Source organism: Musa acuminata, chromosome BXJ2-9 (genome assembly GCF_036884655.1).
Source record: "Musa acuminata AAA Group cultivar baxijiao chromosome BXJ2-9, Cavendish_Baxijiao_AAA, whole genome shotgun sequence".
NCBI classification, from domain to species: Eukaryota; Viridiplantae; Streptophyta; class Magnoliopsida; order Zingiberales; family Musaceae; genus Musa; species Musa acuminata.
Window position 1 is genome coordinate 48,860,174 of NC_088346.1, and position 22,420 is coordinate 48,882,593.

The following is a 22,420-nucleotide window of genomic DNA, read 5'->3' on the forward strand; positions in this document are numbered from 1 at the left end:
GGAGCCATCTTTAACACAATGGGTTAGACTATCTTGCTGACTACTTTTAGAGATAGTGAACAATTAAAAAGCTGTACAACATACAAAGAACAAGAGGTTCGCATTCGATATTTATGGATATTAGCATTAGCAAATCTTACTACCATCTGATTGAGGGTAATACTTACACAATGTGATTAGACCATCTTGCAGACTAATTTTATAGCTACTCAACACTTCAGAACTGCACTACACACAAAGATCAAGAGATTATGCTATCCGTCTAATACATAACCATTCGACACGAAAAGCAACTCAGGAGAAAGGATAGACTTCCATAGAAAGCCTTTCTTCTTACAAAAAGAGAAGCTAACCAGTGACTCTCAGTTTACTAACAATCCTTTTTATATGTCATGCATTACGCCAATAACAACAACCACAATGCTGGAAAAACACTAAGCGATTGTTATTGCCATTTCAACTCAAGTTAGTTTTACAGGTAATGCATGTATACAATGACAAATTTTCCGAAAGCCCTGCGTAACACATGTACACAGCATCATAACTTCCATATAATCCGATACATTAGCCCATTCCTACCTACCTGCTTCAAAAATTGTCCCACTCGAGCTCGTTTTGAATGATGACCACTGAAGAATAATAATTGTACAACTTTCAGGATACGTTCTTCATGTTGACATGGTTTCATTGCACAAATGTTCGTTCCGGGTAACTTCAAATAGAGTCTTTTGCAAATTAAAAATTTCCTCTTCCCTTTCATGCAACTCCTCCCTCAACTTCTCGATATCTTTAACATGGTTGCATGAGTACAAACAAGTCTTCTGCCTTTTCACATCGATGGTTCCATCTCCCGCTTGTTGCTGCCCTGGATCTTCTTGCACTGGCCTCTTTGATGTGTTGGCATCATTAAAATGGACTTCAGCAGTCATCCTGCGGACGTAGAAGCTGGTTGTTTTTCCACTGCTAAGTTTCATGAAGACAAGTTTCTGTGGCCGACCACTTGAATCCTGATTAGTAAACGGAAGTGAAGCAGGGTTGGTTGTTGACTTTAAAATTTACTCTTACTGAAAGTTTCATATCACTTAAGAATGCAATATAAATATCCACAACAAAGAAGAAATTTGAGATAAAAACTAGCTAAAACAGTAACCAACAAGAAAGACCCTCATAGAAGACCTTAGGCTGTAGCAAATGGGATTTCATATACACATGAGAGACAAGCACATACATAAGCAACTAAGATATTTTGTTACAAGGCCCAACCTGAAATTAAGCTCAGATGTTATTCAGCAGCATAGTTTGAAAGTAAATTCTACCTAGTTTTGCTCATCGGGCTATTTGCTCATTTAAAAAAAAACTTAATAGATTGGGTACGAGCAGAACTCAAGATACTTAAAACCTTTACATACAAGAACATTTTAGTAGACCCTCAAATCTTCTCACTCTACTTAAAGCATTACATTTCATATATTCAATTTTCATCCTACTTAATATAGTCTTTACTTTAACATGTGTCACTATAGTTCAAGTTTAGCATAATCCCAACTGAACTCTCGTCAACCGTATCAACATCATCAACAAATAGTTTATACCACGGAGGTTTATCATATATATGGCCAGTAAATTCCATCATGAATATGAGAAGATAAGGATTAAAACTTGATCCTTGATATAGCCCTATGATTATCAAAATTCACTCGACAAGCTCCCCTACCGTCCTTCTGTCCTAACAGTACTGACAAGTTTTGTCATACACTTGTTTTGACAACTTACTCATCTATTCTAAAACCTACTATAATAAGTCTCTTGCTCTCTCATGTATGCATAACAGCACCAGCACAACAAACAGCATTACCAGGTACACTTCAACCCTTCTTTTTCTTGTACATCTACTCTTTCTAACCTTCTTCATCAGCATCCAATTATCCTGTTTTAATGTTCTTCCTCGATTAAAGATTAACTGGAACCAAACAAAACGACTGGTTCTAGTTGAGTTTCCACCTATTCTAGGTGAGTCCAGTTGTTTCTGGTCATGCGGACACATCCAGAAACAAGGTGCCTTGCTATGACAACGTTTCGTGCCGAGATTAATCACCATGATTTTAGCTGCCAAATAGGCTGTAAACTTCACACTTCACATTGTACAGATCATTTAAAAAATTAAACCGGACTCTGGAACCTAAAAACTCAGTTGGAATTACATATGGTCATTTGTATAATAAAAAGAAGTTGCTTAGAAAACCAGCCTCCATGTATAACTAGTTATCCATATAATTGAAAGACTACATGACCCCTTCCTGAGCCAAAAAGAAACAACCTCAATAAGAAAAAAGATTAAATCTGGCTCCATGGGAGAAGTAAACAATTTCATCTTGAAGAACTAATTCATTGTCCTTCATCCAAAACAAAATTTTCGCTAATTATTTTCCACATGCAAGTCTTTTCATCCATGCTATTATGATTAAATATCCTAAAAGAGAGCATGGTTCTTGCTAACATTATACTGCCATCTAGTATTTGTCCATTTAAATTATTCACAGTATATATCATTTGACTCTGGATTAATCTGCAAGCTTTGTTGCAAACTAATTTCTGTTTAAAATTCCATACCCATTCTTCATGACTACATTACACATTCTTCATGAAGTGGCCCATCACTTCCATTTTTATATTAGTTCATTCTCATTCCTAAAAGGTACACTGTGTTTCCTTGCTGCTTGCACATACATCAAGTGATACAACTACACTGAGCTGATGCTATGTTTTCAAGAGTTGGGACTTTAAAAATCTTTAATGATGAGTAAGGAACTACATCACTCATTGAAACAGCACTTACAATTCTTTACAATTTTAGTTCTTGTTCATATAGAAGGTCCTTTCTTTTTCTCCTTGCACAAAAGGATTGTCATATTATGGCATGAAGGCATCCCAATAAGTTCTGCCATGGTATAATTCTGTACCATGGTGGTCAACACATCCATGTTTCCGAACATAGTCCAATAGTTAGCCTGGCCATTAAATCAGCATGCATAGATTGACATGGTACATGCCTACCTTTCTGGCACCACAGGTTTCACCCGGTGCCAACACATGCCAAGCAGCAATCCTTGAACATGTACAAAGTTTTGAACAAGTGTATTGAACTAATGCAGCAGTAATGACAATGTTTCAACAATGAGAACCTTTGAAGGTATAGACTAAGAAGCAAAAACTTCGGAAATCAATAAATTTTGACACATACCTTCTTCTGATGACCTTCTATTTTTTTGAATGCTTCATCTGCCTCTATAAAATTTTTGAAAACAGCATATGTTGAATAGCTTTCACCTCGAAGCCTTGTAACAGACTGCAAAAGGATAACACATTATGATGCTTAAAAGATATAACATTCAATCTCCAATATTTCATGAGAATGTGAAACATGAGTAGATGAAAACCTCAATAATGACATTGTATTCCCTAGAGAATAACGTTTGCAATTCTTGAGTAGGTACTTCAATTGGTATTTTGTGAAGAAGTAGCTTTGCCAAATCAGAATTAGGTATCTGGAAAATAAAAGAAAAAAAAGATAACCATGTTCATAATTTTCTTCAGTTAAAAACTAGCATTGATTTGCATTAGTTCTTACGGACATCACAGCATGACATAACAATGTGATCATCATATCCATGTTCTAATTTAGCAAGAACTAGCTTCATAGCAGCTTGTGCATCATTCATACAATTGTGTGGTTCTCCTTCCTTGCGGACTGGAAAACCCAACACCACCTGCATATTAATAAAATCAATGTCAGAGTTTAAGCCTACGGCTGATATGCACAGAGAATTTAATTTATTTTCCTCTCATATAACATACAGCAAGAATACAATGCACACAACATTCGACAGCGCACGGAGCTCAGTAAACAACTTCATGTAGCCCTCATAGTTTTTTGTTGGTATATAATCAGAAAAGTTAAGAGAGTTTGAATTATAAACCGATCATAACATTGGAATTGGCCTCACTGGGGCTTCTCTACTTCAACAAGGGAGAATCTTGAAATCTTAACTATGGAGAAGAAATTGCACTAAAAATCTAGTGCCCCAAATCCTACTACAACAATGTACTACCTAATATTCTACACTTCTCTACTAAATGACACAAGATAATAAAATTTGCTCAAAAATTATGCCCAAGTTGTCCTGTCTTTTCATCCTTGTGGCCCTCACTAGGCCCGATTTTGGGATTGGCACCCCCCTCTACTCTCTAGGATGGTCAGCCTCTCTGCCAAATTAGAAAGGGCTAACTAGTTCCATGTATCCTATTTCATGTAGGAGAGAAATAGGAGAGCTGGTTGGCTCCCTCCCATCCCTAATTTGGAACAAGGATGGTTGCCCCCTGCTATCTAGAACCTTCATCTGTTTTCCTTAACCAAGATTAGCTGAAGTGATAAATTGATGCCTGAAAAGGTCTCTTATTGTGGCATAATTTTAGGGGCTATTAGACCTTCAAGTGGCCCTAGGATGCTGTCCAACAGCCGAGTAGCCTCCATAAAAGGTCGAACTGCTGCTAGTCTGGCACTGCAATATTGATTTCCAACAGCTAAAATTTTCAGCAAGCAAATAAATTGCTGAACTAGGTGGGACCTCCGCAATAATTTACAATAGAAGGTAGTGGAATGGATGGGAGATGTTGGACTTCCTACTTCACACTTTGGTAAAAAGGAAAGATCACGATTGTTGGTTACTTCAACATTTTCCATTATGTCTAACGACCATCTTATCATTATGCTTTGCATTGTGGCACACTTGTTTTGCACTTCTTGCATCATCTGGATTTGTTTTGAGTTTGAAGATCCTGAATTATCTCTGCCACAAACTCGACCTTGATGGAGGTGTGACCCACCATGTTGGTTATTTAAGATTTCAGGAGTCATGGGTCACCTGATTCTAGTACCAACTGATAGGACCTTCCTATTAAAATTTTCTCTATTTCCAATAGGAAAATCCTTCAAATGAAGAACAGAGAAAAAGAATTAACAAACATACTACTGCATCAAACAAAAGGAACAAGTCCATCCATGCCTTACGGGTTTACAACCACTAATGTATTTAACCTACTAACAGAATTTGCTTTTTATAATCTCATCACCCTCCAAAATCCCACAAAAGAGGCCTCTAGAATTCTCCAAATACAACAAATAGCTAAACAACTACTAACATCTCAAGTTGTCTTCTTCTATTAGCTCAAGAGGACCTCAGCTAAGAAAATCCTCATGCATATGTCTCAAATTATCAAGTTGTTTTGGTCCAAAAAATACGTAATAGATGCTGCTTTGGACTTTACATCTCTTGGAGCCTCAATCAAGACCAACTCATCCTTGGCACCACCAGCCAAGGTGGTTTTAGGCTGAAGTAGACCCAGGTAGGCCCAAAGCTGATATGATTCAATCTGAGAGAAGGCCACATCATGACACAAAAATAAGAGACACTTTAATCCTATGTAATCACAGGTTTTCATCCTGAGGTTCTCTCCAATTGTATTTTTATTTGTAATCCTCCAATTACCACATCTGACATTGTCTGCTAATATGTGCCCCACCAATTATGGCCCAGCGTTCTACTTCAATATGAATAAACATAATCAACAATGGGTTGGCACGAGATGAAGAGGGGGGCTTAACCATTAATCACATGTACCTTCTTTTCTTATTTCATACCCTAAAAAATTATCTCCCATTTACCTCTTGAAGTTCATTTCTTTTTTAATTGTATTATATCCTCAAAATGAATGTACAAACACAATACACATGTTACGTACATTAAGGCTTTAGAGCACAACTTTAATCATCTTTCATTTTTTAGTTGTATTATAATTTTGAACCTAATAATTATTTTAGCCTGTCCCAATCACATTGATCTCATCAATCTCAATCTTGAACCCTAGACAAACCTCAATCTTAATCTCAGTCCTAGAACCTTGCTTAGCACTAATGGAACCCTGATCTCCAGTTGGGCGAAAGACTAGGTGTAGTTGAGACTAATTTGAGCAAACTGTAATGTTCTAATTTTAAGTATTTTTGTAGTTAAGTCAAATAAGTGGCTGACTGTCATTATTCATTAGTTACGATATGGCCAAATTTTGTTATAGATAGACTCCTATTCCAATAAAACATCAGACAAAGTTGGATAAGGCATAGAGTCCTCAGCTTAACTAAACTTTGTAGCTAGAATCCTACTTAATCTATAAAATAAAAAATATATCGAGTCTATTATACAGATTATACAGAGACAAATTGTTGAAAGGTTGAGTTTTGTTAGCCTGTCGGCCATTTTCCCCTTCTCTTTTGTTATCTTCTATCTTTCTCCAACTTCTTTTCCTACACATCCATTAATCTATCAACCTCACTTTGGCAACTCCGTTTACACCAAGCAGCAACCCATAAATTGCATAGCCTCATGTTCTTATACAACTTGAATTTACATATAAAAAACATGTAAATTATAATAACCCAAATTTACATATAAAATATATAAAATATAAAATATAAAATATATAAAATTATAAGGACCATGAATTTACATATAAAAATATAAAATAATATAATACATGGAAATAAAATATAAAATATAAAATATAAACTTAAATATAAAATATAAAATATAAAATATAATAACCCAAATTCTTAGTATAACCCTCAACTATTTTGGCTCCAAATGGTTCTAAATTTCATGTTAAAGTAAAGCACTAGCAAGCATATGCTTCAATTGCAAACGTTCTTGCATCAATAATTTTTTCCCATTATGGTGAATATCAAATTCTTTTGCATAAAATAAGTTGTTATAAATGGAAATGATCCTGCATAAAACACACACATCAAAGTATAGTTAGCAGGTTAAGGTAATCTAGAAGAAAACTTAAATTAAAAAAAAATAAGTGCCTTAAAATGTTGATGATGAAAGACAAAATATAATACATCTGCAGGACCATGATGAAATGGTGGAGAATAATAAACTAAAAAATGTACATATAAAAATTTAGAGAAAAGCCAACAATTGGCATATCTGCAGGACCATGAATTTACCTTTGTGACCAACAGAATCTAATAAATTTGTTAGAAACAAGAAGTAGGGAACAAGCATGGAAAGATAAGAATTATCTTTGTATCTAAGAAATCTAATATAATGAAGAGAAAGACAATGAGATGGATCATTTTCTTAAACAAATTATGGTTTGATTACAAAAACTGAAGAAATTGGTAACTTCAGCATGCACCACAAAATAGTAGAAAAAAACATAAAAAGTTGCATTATTTTCCAGAATATACCTTACACAAGTTATTTAAGGAAGGCGAAAGGGTAGGTAGACCAGCACACTTGAAGATGTATGATGTGTCAATAACTCGTGGATGATTAACTTTTAGTGCTGTAAAATATAAAGGAGACACAAAAAGGACATATCATGTATTACAATAAAGTCGAAGAAATCTAGATTTACGCAAGGAACAGATGTAAAAGTACAAAAAAAGATAAATAAGTTACAAGCTATTGAAGATTATGTCGTATTGCGTACCTTGTAAATCATTATGCAAACTATGGCCCACTAAAATAGTCCCATGTGATAAGAGTTTCTTCAAGGATTTCTAAATAAAAGCATAGGTTAACCATGGTGTATAAAATTGAAGAGTCAGAATATAAGTGAAACGTACCTGTATATCAACCAAGGAGCAAGTAACTCCTTCCAAATCTTTGGAAGATATTCCAGTAATGTGAGTTCTATAGTCAGCAACAACTTTCCCGGGGTTCACAAGTTTTTCAAGTTTCACCTGAAAGTAGAAATATTGTTTAATTCATGTATCAACTAAGAACATGTCTGATCCACATGCAGAAAGGCTCATCTACATGCATCTGCCCATTAGCATGTATCCATATATGCATATTCATGTGCTATAAATAATCTGTGTACAAGCAAACAGAGTTCAGTTTTTTTATAAAAAGAACTAAAATTTCAGTCTATCAAGAAAATCAACAATAGAGTATGCAACGAAGATTTATATCATCTAAGAATGATCAACAACATGTACTAGTACTTTTGAATGCATACATTGAATTGCCAATGCCAATTATTAACCTTCACTAGCATTTTGTCCTTGACTGTTGTTCAACCACTATTCACAGCACTCTTTTGTTCACGAAAGAGGATGGAATTTATTTTCCTCAGGTGGTTTATTGTTCTTTGGTTATAAGACTTGACAACAATGGGGCTAGAGAAATCATCACTGTCTGTGCTCCAAAAACATTTGTTTTCTTAAACATACTGCTCAAAATCTGTTGGCTATTTGTCTCAACCGAAAACACACACACAGAACATCCAGGCAGCAGTAGTCGTCTTCATTAACTAAAAGAATTTGATGACATTGTAGACCTGCAGAAAGCTTTAAATTGTGGCAGTTGTGTCTAAATTAAATAAACATCAAACTGGCAAACCATCATTGAAACATTTCTAATTTTAGACTTTTGTAATATAGCCAGGCAAAAATTCTAACTTGATCTCACCTTGATTATTGTTCATCTTAAGTTTTGATTGCATAAATTACATAATTGCATTTTAATTTGATTTACATCATTCATTTTTACCTTCATAAATACATGCAATTCTTTTTTCCCAGATTGCCTCGCATCAGTAGGTCAAAAATCCAAAGAAACACAACTTAAATATATATACTTTGCCAAATAAAAAACTGATTCCTGATATTCAAAAGAATTTGCAATTAAAAATATGCCCATTACAATATACTCACACCAAAATATCTTGGTCAAAGTTAATTCACTTTGTCCAGCAAATATATCAATAATTGCATTCCATTGAGGCATCCCAAGATATAAAATTAAGTCAATTAGCCAAAAAAATCTCAGATTGAGCCCAAAAGTAGTACTATCATGAAAAATGAAGTGGCAGGTAGCATCAGTAGCCCTCAAATCTTTCTGCCCTCTCCAGTTTTTTGTCACTATTGTGTGCATCATTGTTGCCCTTACCAGTTTTGTGAATATTATTATAACCAATATTGTATGATCGAGCATCCAAATTGTCATTCTTGATCATTCAGTGAAAAATATAATAGCACAGAAAGAAGTAACACTACCTCCAAATTGTGATCTACTGCACATATTTTCACCACTGCATCAGTGCCATCTTGGCAAAGAACCATCTCACAATCAACAGAGATCATAGCATTCAATTTCATTGCTTCAGAAACTTTACCTAACGGAATATCTATCCAATCCTGCAAAAGCCCAATTAATTAGTGGAAAATCTAGCATCCGAACAAGATCTTTAAACTCAAAAAGTTATTCTCTGTCACATGCAGCCTAGGAACAGTTCAAAATATTTAATAAGAAAATATGTTAAATTTCTTAGATAAAAAGATGTATATGAAAGAATTGCCACAAAATTAGAATAAAGTTAAAATATTAAGAATATCAAGAGCCATTTCATTACTCCATAAATTTAACTAGAATGACAGTTAAGTCATGCCAAATCAATCTATTCCAGTTCCAAACAGTTTATACATTATGCATGATTTAACATTGTCATCAGTCAAAAAATATATGAGATATTCTGACATGTATCATTGAACAAAAAATATTCTCAAAAGCAAGACTCATGCAAACAAAATCTGATTTTCAAGTTGATCCAGTTTGAACTTTGAAGTATGCATTAATCTCGCTTTTGCTCACAGGTAGTCGCTATATCTCAATAATCATCATTTGGTATAAATCATTGTTTAACTGATTTTAGAAAATCTCAATTACTTAGAATAAAACATATCTGATGTTCGTTCCAAGATAGACTGCATCTGGTTTGGAAAAGCAAAACTGAATGTAAGACTAACATGTGCAGGTTAAATTCCATACCAAAAACTCCATAAATAAAACAGAACATTCAACATTTCTCTGATCCCTACAATTGTGTTCAAGATAGATATGATGCTTGGATAACACTGGCAAATGAAGTGATCAAGAATTGCATAGAATATAATTTCATGTCTGAAGGAAAAAAAAAATTGATGATCACAAACCTAAGTTCCGCAACAAATCAAATACTTACACAATGATAGCATTGGAAATTTCAGTTTGGTAATGAGTCAAACAATTAGATCAAAAGATGATGGCTGCACAGTGACATCTATATAAGTATATGAGACAGATAGTATTTTGTTGCTAAAGATGGAAACAGACCTCATCATAGACAGGTAAAGAGTGATCTTGTGTATAACGTGGATGTTCCATTGTCAAACGAACCAGCCTCTGCAATAAATATGTTTAGGCCGTTAACCATCCAACTAAAGCTGGCATGCAAATCTTTCAATAAATAAACTCGAGCCTATTAGTAACATGAACATGAAGGAAGGTGATCTTTTAGGCATAAAACCAAATTGATTTTCAGATATATTTATTTCAAGCCTTATTCTACTTTTGATAACTATTTTCCATAGTTTCATAATATGACTTATGATTTTAATTTATCTATAATTTGAATAATCTTGTATGTCACCCTTATTTTTGTAAATTGGCACTAAAAAATTCTTTCTCCATTCATCAGGCATCCTTCTAAATTTCATGATTTTGTTAAATAAACTAATTAACCAAGTTACTCCTTTGTCCCCTAAACTTTTCCACACCTCAATAGGGATACCATCAAGCCCCACACTATTAGTTATTTTTATCTTCTTTAATACATATTTTATTTCATTAACTCTAATTTTATAAATAAATCTATGATTATTAAATCTACCACTACTATTTATCGTTAAATCTAAGCCCTATATAGAATATTCATCAAATAATTTATAAAAATAATTTTATCATCTTTCCTTAAACTTATTATCATTAATATGTATTATTTGATCTCTGTCCTTAATGCATCTAATATTACCTAAATACTTACACTTTCTTCCCCTAGCTTTAGTAATTTGATTTTTTTTTTCCCCATCTTTAGTACCTAATTTATTATAAAAATTATCACAAGCTTTATATCATGCCATATTAATCACTTTTTTTGCCTATTTTTTAGATTCTTTATATCTTTTTTTCTCATTTTTATAATTTTGTCAATCTTTAAAACATGATCTTTTAGTAAAAATTATTTTTTGAACTTCTTCACATCACCACCAACTCTCTCTTAAGGTTACACCTCTACCTTTAGTTTCACCAAGAATCTTCTTTCTACTATTTTTTTCTTCTTTTATTTTCTATAATAAATATTTAATACCATCAACAAATGTTGATTTGTCAAACTTTTGTCATGTATAACTTTACAATTCTTACAAATAACTTTATCTATCTTTCTAGTGAGAAAAAAGTCTATTTAACTTTATGTACCTTTATTCCACTTTATCATATATAAGAGAAGGATTTCTATTTTTAATCTTGGAATTCCAAAAGATCCTATATAAGACACCTTTAGTACTCTCTAATGATGACTTCTAATGACTTATGGATTCACCAGATCCTTTCTATAACCAAAATAGACTAAGAGAAAAATAATACCAAAAAAAATGACTCTAAACACAATCAAAAATAGCTATTTGAGGTGTAGACAAGCATACATCCAAAAATAACAAAAAATAAAAAAAAATGAATAAGAAAATCCTTGTCTAAGGTCAACCAAGGTAGGGGCCCTCATTAGAAATGGTTTAAGATATAATTGCAATATAACAAAAGAAAATCAAAATAATAGCAAACGACTAAAGTGGAGGATCTTGAACATAAAAAATTAAGAACTTTCAGTCCCATCATTTTATAGTAAATCCAACACAATTGAATTGGCTAGCAAGCATTCCAGAATCTTAAACTGCAATTGACAGCAATAATTGTTATTCTAAAGGCTACAAGAAGAAATTAATTTAATGAAACAAGAAAAACACTAAAGTATAAATGGCATATCCAACAAGAATTTGCATCTCCTGTCAATCACTAATTCTAATACAATAGGAAGTGCAAATGAAACTCGGGGACCTTATGTGGGGAGACCACCCATTTTATACCTGTTGAGGCGATTCTAAGCCCGGAGAGTCTTTTATCAACTGCTTCATTGCATTATGATCACTATTCCGTCTTATCATTTTATCAAATACCTATAACCAAAAAACAAGTAACTCTCAACAATGCAAGAAGAGACATTATAACAAAATTGAATTGTTCATAGGACCACAAAGCTTAATGCAGCAGTTACCTTCTTTTCTTCTTTCCTAAATGTTTGAAGAAAGGCAACCAATAGCTCTTTAGGTCTCTTGGCTGGGTCACTTAAACCAGAACCAAATTGTTTTTCGTGGCATTGTAGGAAATCTTTCCATCCTCCTTCGGCACCTTTCAGTCCTTGTTTTTGGGTTAACCTCACAATCTCAGCAAGAACCTAAGACAATTTATTCGATTAAGCTTGGCATAAGATAAATAAAATAGGTTATGCTTTGGCCTAGTGAAATAAAGTTTATACTGTATCTTATGATCCATTAGAGAGGTGAATGAAGCATGAAAATAAAACTACGACCAAAACATTCAGGTCAAGACAAATTATTCAGATTCTGCAATATGCCAAAGTTACATGCTGGATCATCAGCTTGGAATGAATTACATCATGTAAGGAATAGCACAGGTTTGAGGAATTATGATATGTCATTAGACAAAATGAATTCTTTTTGCAACCATTGGAAGAACTTCAGATATATCTGATATCCACCATAAAGGACCTTATATTTACTGGGGGATTCCAATAAAGTAGACCACAGAGTATAATTGCTAAGATAAATGCCTGACATATATCATGCATTTTGCAAAACACAGCACCATTCTGTAAGGTTATGAAATATGAACTCGATTGGTCAATTTAAGAAGAAAACTGATTTGCATGGCAAACCTAGGGTCTGGATTAATGAACACTAAAGTTCTCTCTGTTGTTGACTCTCAAAGCTATTCTCCCAAAGGTACAGACCACTTTACTATCTGATTTCCTCATAATCTTACACTTGTTGAGGCAAGAAGGCTCACATAGTTTCCTAAAAACAGTCTTCAACATAAAGGACGCGAATCCTAGAATTACAGAACATGTAGAATAGTACTGTATAAAGGCCTAACCTTGTAAGTATGCTAAAATCGACATAAATGATTAGAAATTCCGTAATTCTAACCCTAGGGTCAGCTTTATATGTTTCTCATGTTATTTCATTTATGTCAAAACTTGTTGTTTGGAGAAAGACTGGAATAATTTCTTCCACGTATATAGGAAAAATATGTACCCAAAGAGGAACATTTAAGGAAGAAAAACGCAAAAGAAAGAGAAGACAGGAGAGAGGATAGAGGAGGTCTATATCAGTGAAATTAGAAGGCACGAATAACATAGGTATGCATTTAAAGAACCACCTCAGAAACAGTCACACATTTTCCAATCAACAAGGAACCAGGTATAGTCCATACAGTGCAACTCGAGTGAAACATATCTGTACAAGGATACGGGAAATAATACGATTAGCTATAAACCTGATACCAATTCGTTAAAATTGTCACCAAAGATGTCGCCTTTCAACCAGACACTCGATAGGAATTGCGGCACAAAGAAAGACGAGAAAAGGTAAAGAAGAAATCTCCGGAAAGAGAGAAAGGGATGAGGGCGTGTACCTCCCTGTCGGCACCAGAAATCGTCTTTCCCATTTTATCTCCAATCGCCACACGATCCCTCGTCACTTCTGCAGAGAAGGTAGAAGAAGCAGCCGTTTTGTGCACCAAGAAGAGGAAGTCGCCGGTGCTATGCTACTTGAAACTGTGCTCTTCCTTTCGAGAGCGCCGAGTCCGACAACGCCCTCGAACCCCTTCGCGTGCAAGAGGCAGCCCCCGCACCCTTGCTAAACCCATAGTTGGATTCCATATATAAGGCCGGCGCCTTGACCCAAGCCCTAAATTTTGGGCTCGCTAGTTGGGGGTAGAGCTAATATTTATAAAAGGAATTATGGCGAATTCTCCAAAAAAAAAAAAAAACACTCTTAAATTTAGGTTTTTAATAGTGCCAAGCTTGACAAATTTTTACTGAAAGTGTGGATTGCATCAAAAAATTATTTTATTTTACAATTTTAAAAAATTTTGATGGTAGCTTTAGTCGTAACTGTCTTGACTCGCTCTCGACCATCGGATCCGTTAGGTCTCACTTGCTTATTGTTATAGTCGATCATAGCCCTTACATAAAGGTGTAGACAGTCGTAAGAAAAAAGTTGATATTATAAACATAGTTGTATTAACATAAAAGGTTAGGAGACGATAGAGGGGTGACCAATGGGCTAATAAGGGAAGGGGGGTGATTGATACCACTAACCCTCGCACAAAGGTGTAAATGACTAGCAAGCAAGACAACATTGTCTACCAACTCACATGCAAAAAGCATAGGAGAGTGACCAACATTACCTGCTAACTCACATGTAAGGGCACAAGACGACCAGGGGAGGAGAGGGAGGTGACCAACAAAAGTCATGATCGATTAGATAGGATAATTAAGCATGAGATGAAGAAAGACAATCAATCGGACGAAAGCACGATAAAAGACTACGAAGTGTGAAGCCACAATTAAATGCTCCACCAAAAAACCCCAAAGTTATAGATTTTTTTTTATAAATCACCTAATAAATTAATCCCGAAAATAATATATTTTTATAGTTAGTAATTTATGAATAGTTTTGGGAAAATATATTGTAAAAGGATATATTATATTATAAAAAATAAAATTTGTTATAATTGTAATATGCAAGTGAGAGGAGAGAGTGATTAGATTATTTTTTTCTTATTTATTATAATATATTTAATAGTAAGTAAAGTTAATTTGTGTTAAAATCATTTCAGTAATAAAATTAACCGATTGAATTTGAAGGATAAATAGATCGAATTGTATTATATATAAAGAGACTCTTATTTACGGTCAAAGGGTATTCTGGTTAATATTTGATGTTGAAGTAACAACTATTATTATTATTATTATTATTATTATTATTATTATTATTTACAAAGAATATTTGACCTTATAACCTTGCAATAATAGTGTTTAGTACTAAATTAGCTTGTGATATTTTCTAAGTGAATGAGATTTAGAAATCAAATTTTCATTGGTTCATGGAGATCAGAAGCTTAATTTATTTTATTTTTACAATAAGAAATATTATATTTAATTAATTTAATTTTGATCCTAAAGAATAATAAAAAATCTCAACAATCAATTCAATTCAATATATAATAAAATTATTATATAATGCTTCTCCTTTGTCCCTCAATTGCCACCTCACCTTTTTAATACTAACGCCGCAATTTGCTTTTTTTTTTTGGGGTAAAAAGGAAAAGTAAAAAAAGAGTGCCTTTTTCACTTCCCTTTTTCCAATCTTTTTTGGTCGAAAACAATAATAATAATAATACTAATAATAATAATAATAATAATTATTATTATTATTATTATCACTGCCGGTGGATGCACACACACTCTCTTTGCCGTTCTCATCACGAGTGAGGTTGGGGTTTCTCGTTGTATGGCCCTCTATTTCCCCTCTAATCCTTTGAATCCGTCTCGTACGCTGCTCGAGACGTAGTGGATCGACGATTCGCCGCGGAATCTGTCTATTCTGGTCTTAGTAAGGCTGATTTCGTAGTAGAAGTTGGAATTTTGCTCTTCTAGCTTCGTCGATCTTTCTTGTTATCGATTTTTAGGCAAATTGCGCTGTTAGCTTCGTCTTGGATCTCTGGTTTTCACAAAGATTCGGTTTTTTTATATCGTTTTCATGTAGCATCTGGCAATCTCCTCTCACCCAATTTTCTCTCCGGATCTTCGCAAAAAGAAGAATTTTTGTTCTTTTGTTGTATTTGGCTTTCCGCCGTGCTTCTTCTCTGTAGTTCTGCTGCACCAAGTAGTCACAAATTTGTGTTTTTAGCTAAAGAAAAATTAATTACTCGATACTGCTGAATTTTAGTTTGATTTGTGGTTTCGCTTACCAGTCAGAGAATTCTTGGAGTTAACTTAGTGATCATGGGTAGATCGAGATCGAGCATAGGCACTTTTCAAGACCTTGAGCTGAGACTCGGCCTGTCTCCCCTATATAAAGGCCAGAGTTCAGCTGCAAGTTGCACAAGAGGATGTCCCGAGTTTATACTGATCGAGGATGACGATGATGACGTGCAGATGTATCCTCCATCTTCAGGGGAGGTACTTCTTCAGGACCATGCAATCATTGGGCTTGATTTTGGATACTAATTATCTGGGTCTTTGTCTCTGCTTTTGGTTATTGATCTCCTGTCAATGCTTGCTTGGATTCATGATAATATTTCTTGCCATAGGAAATTAGGCTCGATCAATATACAAGTTCATTGGCACCTACAATCAGAGAAGATGATCTAGAACTTCGGCTTGGAGTTGGAGGTGATCCAAGCATCTCTTTTGCATAATGTTTCTTCTTTCTGTTGTGGATTTTCAGTGGGTAACTTCTTTATGATAGATTATGTTTTTCAACCCTTTGTATGGTAATTGTCAACAGTGCAGACCAAGGTACTGACACATAGGAGATTGAGAAACCTCATTGAATTTCTATCATTTGCTGATATTATGATAGCACCAAAGGCAGTTTCTGTACTACTTAGAGCTCCAGAGTCATTTGCCCTTAAATGATGAAGTTTCATATCTCTCTTAAGTTTATTAAAATGGAGATAATTAGAATTGTTATATCATCTAGGAGACAGCATAGTAGGTATTTAATCCATATTCTCTCTGTGATTTCGTTGAGGGTTTAAGGAAGCATAAGATAAGATCAACTAGCAGCATAAAAAGGTAAGGAAGTTGGGGTGAAATTATTCAGGTTTCTTACAAAGTTTTAACATGGAATGATGGAAAATACTGAATCTTGAATATTTTATCCTTCAAATTGGATAGCTTTGTTCAAAATGAAGTATGAGATAATTGATAATATTTTGCATTCATGAATCTAGCAGCATCGACTAGTGTGGAAGTGTATGATATGATAAAAGCTAAGGGAAGGGAGCATTGGAAAACCAAACAAGATTGCCTGCGTTTCTGCTTCCATCAATTTACTTATGCATTGGATCATAACCATGTTATTTTACTTGCGTGATAACCATATGTTTTCCTGATTGCATGTCAACCAAACAAGATTGCCTGCGTTTCTACATCCATCATTTGCAATTATACTTCAATTTTGTTTGTAGGCAATTCTGTTTGCAAGCAAGTCCTCTGCGTTAGCAAACTCAAAAATTGTATTAAGAGCTAGCAAGCTAAAAAATGTGATGTTATGATAATTATTTTTCGTTTTTAGACATTTAATCTTCTATACATGTACATCCATTATCATAGGTAATGAAGAGACAGATAGACATGGTTCAAGGTGAATAGTAAATTCATCAAAGACTTCCCACGTATCAGGTGTTAGTTAGTTCAGAATTTTTTTTACTTTTTTTTAACTCGTCGACCTATAAAGGAAAATGTCAAGTAGTTGGGCTGATGTTAATATCATCTTGTGTGTGCATGTGTAGTTCACTTGGGTAATAACTGAAATAATTTTCATTTGGTCAATTGATTAATATTTATGTCATATGCTCCAATAAAAGCTCATTATCTTAGATGATAAGCTATCTAGTTTAAGAGGCTTTACCTGGTAGCCTTGATGCTATTTGACAACCAAGGAGAATGCAGTACTACATTGAATTTCTGCATTTTAGCTAGGCTGTGGCTAAGGAGGTAGGAGAGAGAGAGAGAAGAAAGAAAAAAGAAAAGAGAGTACTGGTAGGCTTACCACCTGATACTGTTCAAAACCAGTCTACATACCAGCTGGTAAGCCAGTATGGTGAGCTTATTGGATAGGACAACCTATATTCGACCAGACAACTGAAATTATCCGGTCCATATCCTGAATGGCTATTAAAAGGCCCATAAATATTGGTTTGTACCAACAAGTATGGGGTATTTCAAACCTTTGTTTAGTGTACTGAACTTATTGTTCCAGTTATAGTTTTACCTACAAGTGACATTTGTAGACCTGAAGGATGCAGTTCTACATTGAGTGGGATATCTGGGTAAGAAGTCCAACTAATAGAATCAAACTTTAATATCAGCTATGGACAGTACTTAAATTGACAACATAATGGATCAACATTCGATGATTTTTTTTTGGATTCTAGTGAACTCCTCTATACATCAGAAATTTGGATTTTGGCAATAGTAGAAATGAAAGATGACAGCGTTATTCCCCATTCTAACTAGTACTAAAAGTATTTTTGTAGATAAGAATTAAGTACTAGGTGATGGTGCATTTATCATATTAAAGCATGAGAGATTTGTGATAGGTCATGGAGTCATATAGTGACATTTGAATTCTTTATTGTAGCATGGGGAAGACTCTAATTCTGTGTACCGTAAACCTACTATTTGTTGGACCATTTGGTATTCTTGAACTATTCTTTGCTCAAAAAAGTATTTTTTTGTTGGACATCTTGATTTTATATCATATCATTATTTTTGGTTTTTGCAAAGAGAAAAAGTTTACTTATGTCTCTTTGAAGGTGGCGAGGAGGTGGAAAAGACAAAAAAAGATGGACAGAGAGAGAGGGGGAGAGAGGGAGGGAGAGTAGTGGATCTTATAAAAGCAAGGCAACTGTGAAAGGTCTTCACTGTGATGGCAATTGACTTCTGGAATACTTATTATCATCGTGTTTTTGTTTAATGGTGTTTTTCACTTTAATTCATCGTATGTGATATTTTTGTTTCTCATTACTAATACTTTCTTCTTAATTGATCTCACTAATTGCCTGGCTTTTAAATCCAGATAAAACTTGTGCATTCAAACATAGGATTTTTCTAATGCTTTTCCATCTCCTGGCAGCCTCTAATTTTTATCTTCAGAGTTCAAATGGCTGGAATGATACATTAGAAGACGGATACAAAGACCCTAATGCTTGGAAATCTGGCAAGGTATGTCTTTGTACTGTTTTTTTTCTTGTAACTTGGCTGGAATATGTATACAGTGAATGAAATGAATAGCAGGAAGCGAAAGACTGTCACTTATCTGTTTCTTAGTCTTGTGTTGTGAACATCTATTATGAGCTTCTGGAACCTTTGTGCTATTTTTTTTAATGCTTCAACTTTCAAGATCCTCCACTCTTTTCCAAATTTTGTGCTTAATCGAATATCGTATGTCTGATTTGATCTTAGATTCATGAACTTTTCCTTGATCACCATGGTTGCCCTTTGGAAATATTGATTAGTTCTGCCTCTGTTGTGACGAGTGTACCACTGGTTCTGACCTAGTTCATGTTTGACCAGGCATCAAGCAGCCAATACATGTCTAATATCATCGAGGTGAAGTTGAGATGTGCTATTTGTATGGACACAATGAAGGAGGAGACTACTACCACCTGTGGACATGTATTCTGCAAAGCTTGCATCATTAGTGCCATCCGAGTACAGAAGAGATGCCCAACCTGCCGAGAGAAGCTGTCTCAAAGTAACATTCACCGGATATACCTGCCAGGATCAACTTCATGATGTCAACTTATTAAGCAGTAACTTTATACAAGTTCATCCACTATCTTGATATACTGGGAGCATCTTATCATGAAACATTGTTAAGGGGACAAAGTGCAGGTTGTCGACCCCTTTGTTGTATACATGAAGAATTCTAGTATCTTTTGGAAGACGTAATTCTTGGATGGAAAGTTTTCCCAGACTATGGTTTTTGTAACTTGATATGGATATGATACTGTGAACATTTGCATGAAATGTTATCGTATGTGATTATATGGAAGAAGGCATTGTATACAGCATTCTCCAAAGCCATTTCATGCTGGTAGATCATGTGAGCAGACCAACAATGATGTAGTTGATGTATTTATATATCATTAGTGAGCATTCCTAATGTTTGCTTTGCTGCCTTTGGATAGGTTTTAAATCAATGACTTCTCATCATAAACTCTTGCATGGATACAACCACCACAACGCCAAATGTCTGGTTAAGCCAATGATGGAATAGAGGGCTCCGGGGGTGGCTTCGGTGAGGTAGAGGGTCGGTGGTAGCCCTCACACTTAGGTGCGGTGCAGGGCAGGGCACAGGGAAGTGTCAGCTGCGGCGTAAGGCGATAGTGCAGGGAGTTGAGAAGGGGTGGAGGGGGAGGGGCAATATGGGTAGCTTTGAATTAAGGGATATGGTTTGGAAATAATCAAAATTTATGATAGCTATTTAGGAAATGCACAAAAATAAGGGTTTTTTTTTTTTTTTTTTATGGAAATCACCTTATATATATACATATATATATATATATGATAATTTAATTAAAAAAACCTATAGTATTTGGTTTTTATCATATGACACTTCCATAATTAGTTTTTATTAAGGGGCACTCCTCTTAAATTATTTTTAATAATATCCTTAAATCACATATCCATGAGCTAGTTTTATCCGATCTAACCATCATGATTTAGGTTAAGTTGATTCGGATCCACTCAAATCAAATTTTGTTAAATTTGTGAACGAGTATAATCCAAATATAATATACGTGTAGCTCGAGTATAATTAAGGTATCTTCATCAAACTAATTCAAATTATTTCATAACTACTAACATATGATTCTAAAATATTTGGTATTATGTTTTTAATTTTTTTATGATTTTAGAGTGAATAAATTCTTAAATATGATATCTTTGGGTTGAATTGATGATCAAGTGTAACTCGTTGAATTTTAAAAGCTTTTAAATTTTTTCCAAAATTAGTAGCGTGAGAAGATAATATATTTAATATTATTTTATATTTTAGAATGAATTTTAGATAATTAATTTTTGAAAGAGGATAGTTTAAGGTTGAATATATGATGAATATAACTCGAGTATAACTCTTTAAATTTTCATCAAATCTATCCAAACTTCTTTATAATTATTAAGATGAGATGTAATATATTTAGTATTTTTTATATAAATTTAAATGATTAATTTTTAAAATAATATATTTTTGTATTGAATCTATGATCGAATATAATTTTCTTTTAAGGTAATATGTGAGGACGAGGAGGAGGAGGAGGGGGAAAGAGAGGGAAGAGAACGAGGGAGAGGGGGAGGAGGCGATGTTGGGGTTGAAGTGGGAGGATGGGGAGGTGGAGTTAGTGCGAGAGAATGATGATAAGAGATAGGAGGTGACAATAGAGGTTGAGTGCGAAAGGGAGTAGACTGAGAGGGAGTAGACGAAGGTAAAGTGAGAGGAAGAGGAAGTTAAGGGGGAGAGTTAGGAGAAGTAAATCAATAGGGATGAAGAGGAGGTAATAGAGTGAAAGAAGAAGAAAAAACAATAGAGATGAAGTGAGAGGAGGAAATGACAAGCCGAACTCCAGTCCAACTGCGACGCCATCTCCTCCCTCATCTCCGCCGCCTCTGCTGCAGCTGCGCTCGTCGTCGCCGTTGCTCCGAGGTTCTTTGTCGTTGAGCTAGCCCTAGCTGCCTCCGTTGCTCTCCAGGGTCTCTGGTCATTCCAGACCGGCCTCTCCCTGTACGTCGAGGCCTTCATTCCCGAGGGCTGCCACCGGTTGCTGGGTCTCCGCAACCTCTCCTCCACCAGGTGTGATATCGAGAGCTCCCGCCTCCGCGCCGCTGCGCTCCTGGACTTGTTCTTCACCCTCCACGCCACCCTCATTGCCATTGTCACATCGATCGTGTATACTACAATGACCAGGGCGTACGGTGGCAATGGGCTCGTCCGGAGGCACAATGGAGGTTCCTACGATGCTCTACTGACGTCATTATCAGACAGGAGTCTGAGGTCTCTCAGATATGGGTCACATTCACATGAAGGCACTCTCCAACAGCTCAACGCAGGCCCGAGATAAGTTCTATCTTTATCCCCTCTTCTCTCTTGGTTTAAGTCCTGGGAATGTTTAGTATGTAGTTGAACTAAATTGCAATATCCATTGACAAAAAGGGAAAAAAATAGAAAGCAATCAGTTGTTTGGGGGAATTTACGTTGCGATTATACATGCATGTTTGAGGATAGAGGATGTTACTTTAGGTGTTGAAATTCTCCATCATGATTGCCTCAACATCATGATCAGCAGTTTTGAACAGGTTTTGATGAACATTTGAGCTTGTTTCTCCACGTTTGTCAATCCTCTTGTTGCTTGAAATTTCCAACATCAGCAAGTTTTTGCAAATCTGTAGTAAACCTTTCTGGAAAAGAATTAGCATGTCGCGAAGATATTACTTGTTTCATAAAGTGCAGAGTGTTTAGAAAAACTGAACATAGACCAATTTAATTTCGGTTCATGATAACTATTTTTTTCTCCTGTTGGTCTTTTGAACTAGAATATAATAGTATCATAGATTTTGTTATTTATTCTTCTTCCTCTCTCTCTCTCTCTCTCTCTCTCTCTCTATC

The 22,420-nt window shown here is 34.8% G+C and overlaps 3 protein-coding genes across 4 annotated transcripts; 2 read left to right on the forward strand and 1 right to left on the reverse strand.

Annotated features, from left to right (window-relative positions):
* Positions 1-424: 424 nt before the first annotated feature.
* Positions 425-13,896, reverse strand: LOC135623801 (small RNA degrading nuclease 1-like). The gene is made up of 12 exons (XM_065127163.1): positions 13,653-13,896; positions 12,214-12,393; positions 12,026-12,115; positions 10,218-10,286; positions 9,122-9,262; positions 7,688-7,804; positions 7,552-7,621; positions 7,307-7,404; positions 3,633-3,767; positions 3,438-3,545; positions 3,242-3,346; positions 425-1,007 (listed from the first exon to the last, which is right to left on the reverse strand). The coding sequence occupies exons 1-12, from the start codon at positions 13,683-13,685 to the stop codon at positions 669-671; spliced, it is 1,485 nt and encodes a 494-aa protein (XP_064983235.1). The 5' UTR covers positions 13,686-13,896; the 3' UTR covers positions 425-668.
* Positions 13,897-15,477: 1,581 nt separating this feature from the next.
* LOC103999344 (uncharacterized) lies at positions 15,478-19,824 on the forward strand. Of its 2 annotated transcripts, none has more exons than XM_009421079.3 (5): positions 15,478-15,637; positions 15,999-16,206; positions 16,338-16,419; positions 18,890-18,978; positions 19,330-19,824. In XM_009421079.3, the coding sequence occupies exons 2-5, from the start codon at positions 16,030-16,032 to the stop codon at positions 19,549-19,551; spliced, it is 570 nt and encodes a 189-aa protein (XP_009419354.2). In that variant the 5' UTR covers positions 15,478-15,637; positions 15,999-16,029; the 3' UTR covers positions 19,552-19,824. The 2 variants fall into 2 exon arrangements, with proteins under 2 accessions (XP_009419354.2, XP_064983236.1); XM_065127164.1 differs by having other exon boundaries at positions 15,482-15,631.
* Positions 19,825-20,183: 359 nt separating this feature from the next.
* On the forward strand, positions 20,184-21,875 carry LOC135622114 (uncharacterized). Its single transcript, XM_065123754.1, has 2 exons — positions 20,184-20,210; positions 21,384-21,875. The coding sequence occupies exons 1-2, from the start codon at positions 20,184-20,186 to the stop codon at positions 21,873-21,875; spliced, it is 519 nt and encodes a 172-aa protein (XP_064979826.1).
* Positions 21,876-22,420: the final 545 nt, after the last annotated feature.

Excerpts from the sequence above, each read along its gene's own strand:
- LOC135622114 (XM_065123754.1), top strand. The coding sequence starts at position 20,184 with ATGGGTAGCTTTGAATTAAGGGATATG. Across the intron at positions 20,211-21,383 it reads GCTTTGAATTAAGGGATATG|TCCAACTGCGACGCCATCTC; the intron begins GTTTGGAAATAA and ends GCCGAACTCCAG.
- LOC103999344 (XM_009421079.3), top strand. The coding sequence starts at position 16,030 with ATGGGTAGATCGAGATCGAGCATAGGCACTTTTCAAGACCTTGAGCTG. Across the intron at positions 16,207-16,337 it reads ATCCTCCATCTTCAGGGGAG|GAAATTAGGCTCGATCAATA; the intron begins GTACTTCTTCAG and ends TTCTTGCCATAG. Across the intron at positions 18,979-19,329 it reads ATGCTTGGAAATCTGGCAAG|GCATCAAGCAGCCAATACAT; the intron begins GTATGTCTTTGT and ends ATGTTTGACCAG.
- LOC135623801 (XM_065127163.1), bottom strand. The coding sequence starts at position 13,685 with ATGGGAAAGACGATTTCTGGTGCCGACAGGGAG. Across the intron at positions 12,394-13,652 it reads TTTCTGGTGCCGACAGGGAG|GTTCTTGCTGAGATTGTGAG; the intron begins GTACACGCCCTC and ends AAATTGTCTTAG. Across the intron at positions 3,347-3,437 it reads AATACAATGTCATTATTGAG|TCTGTTACAAGGCTTCGAGG; the intron begins GTTTTCATCTAC and ends ATCCTTTTGCAG.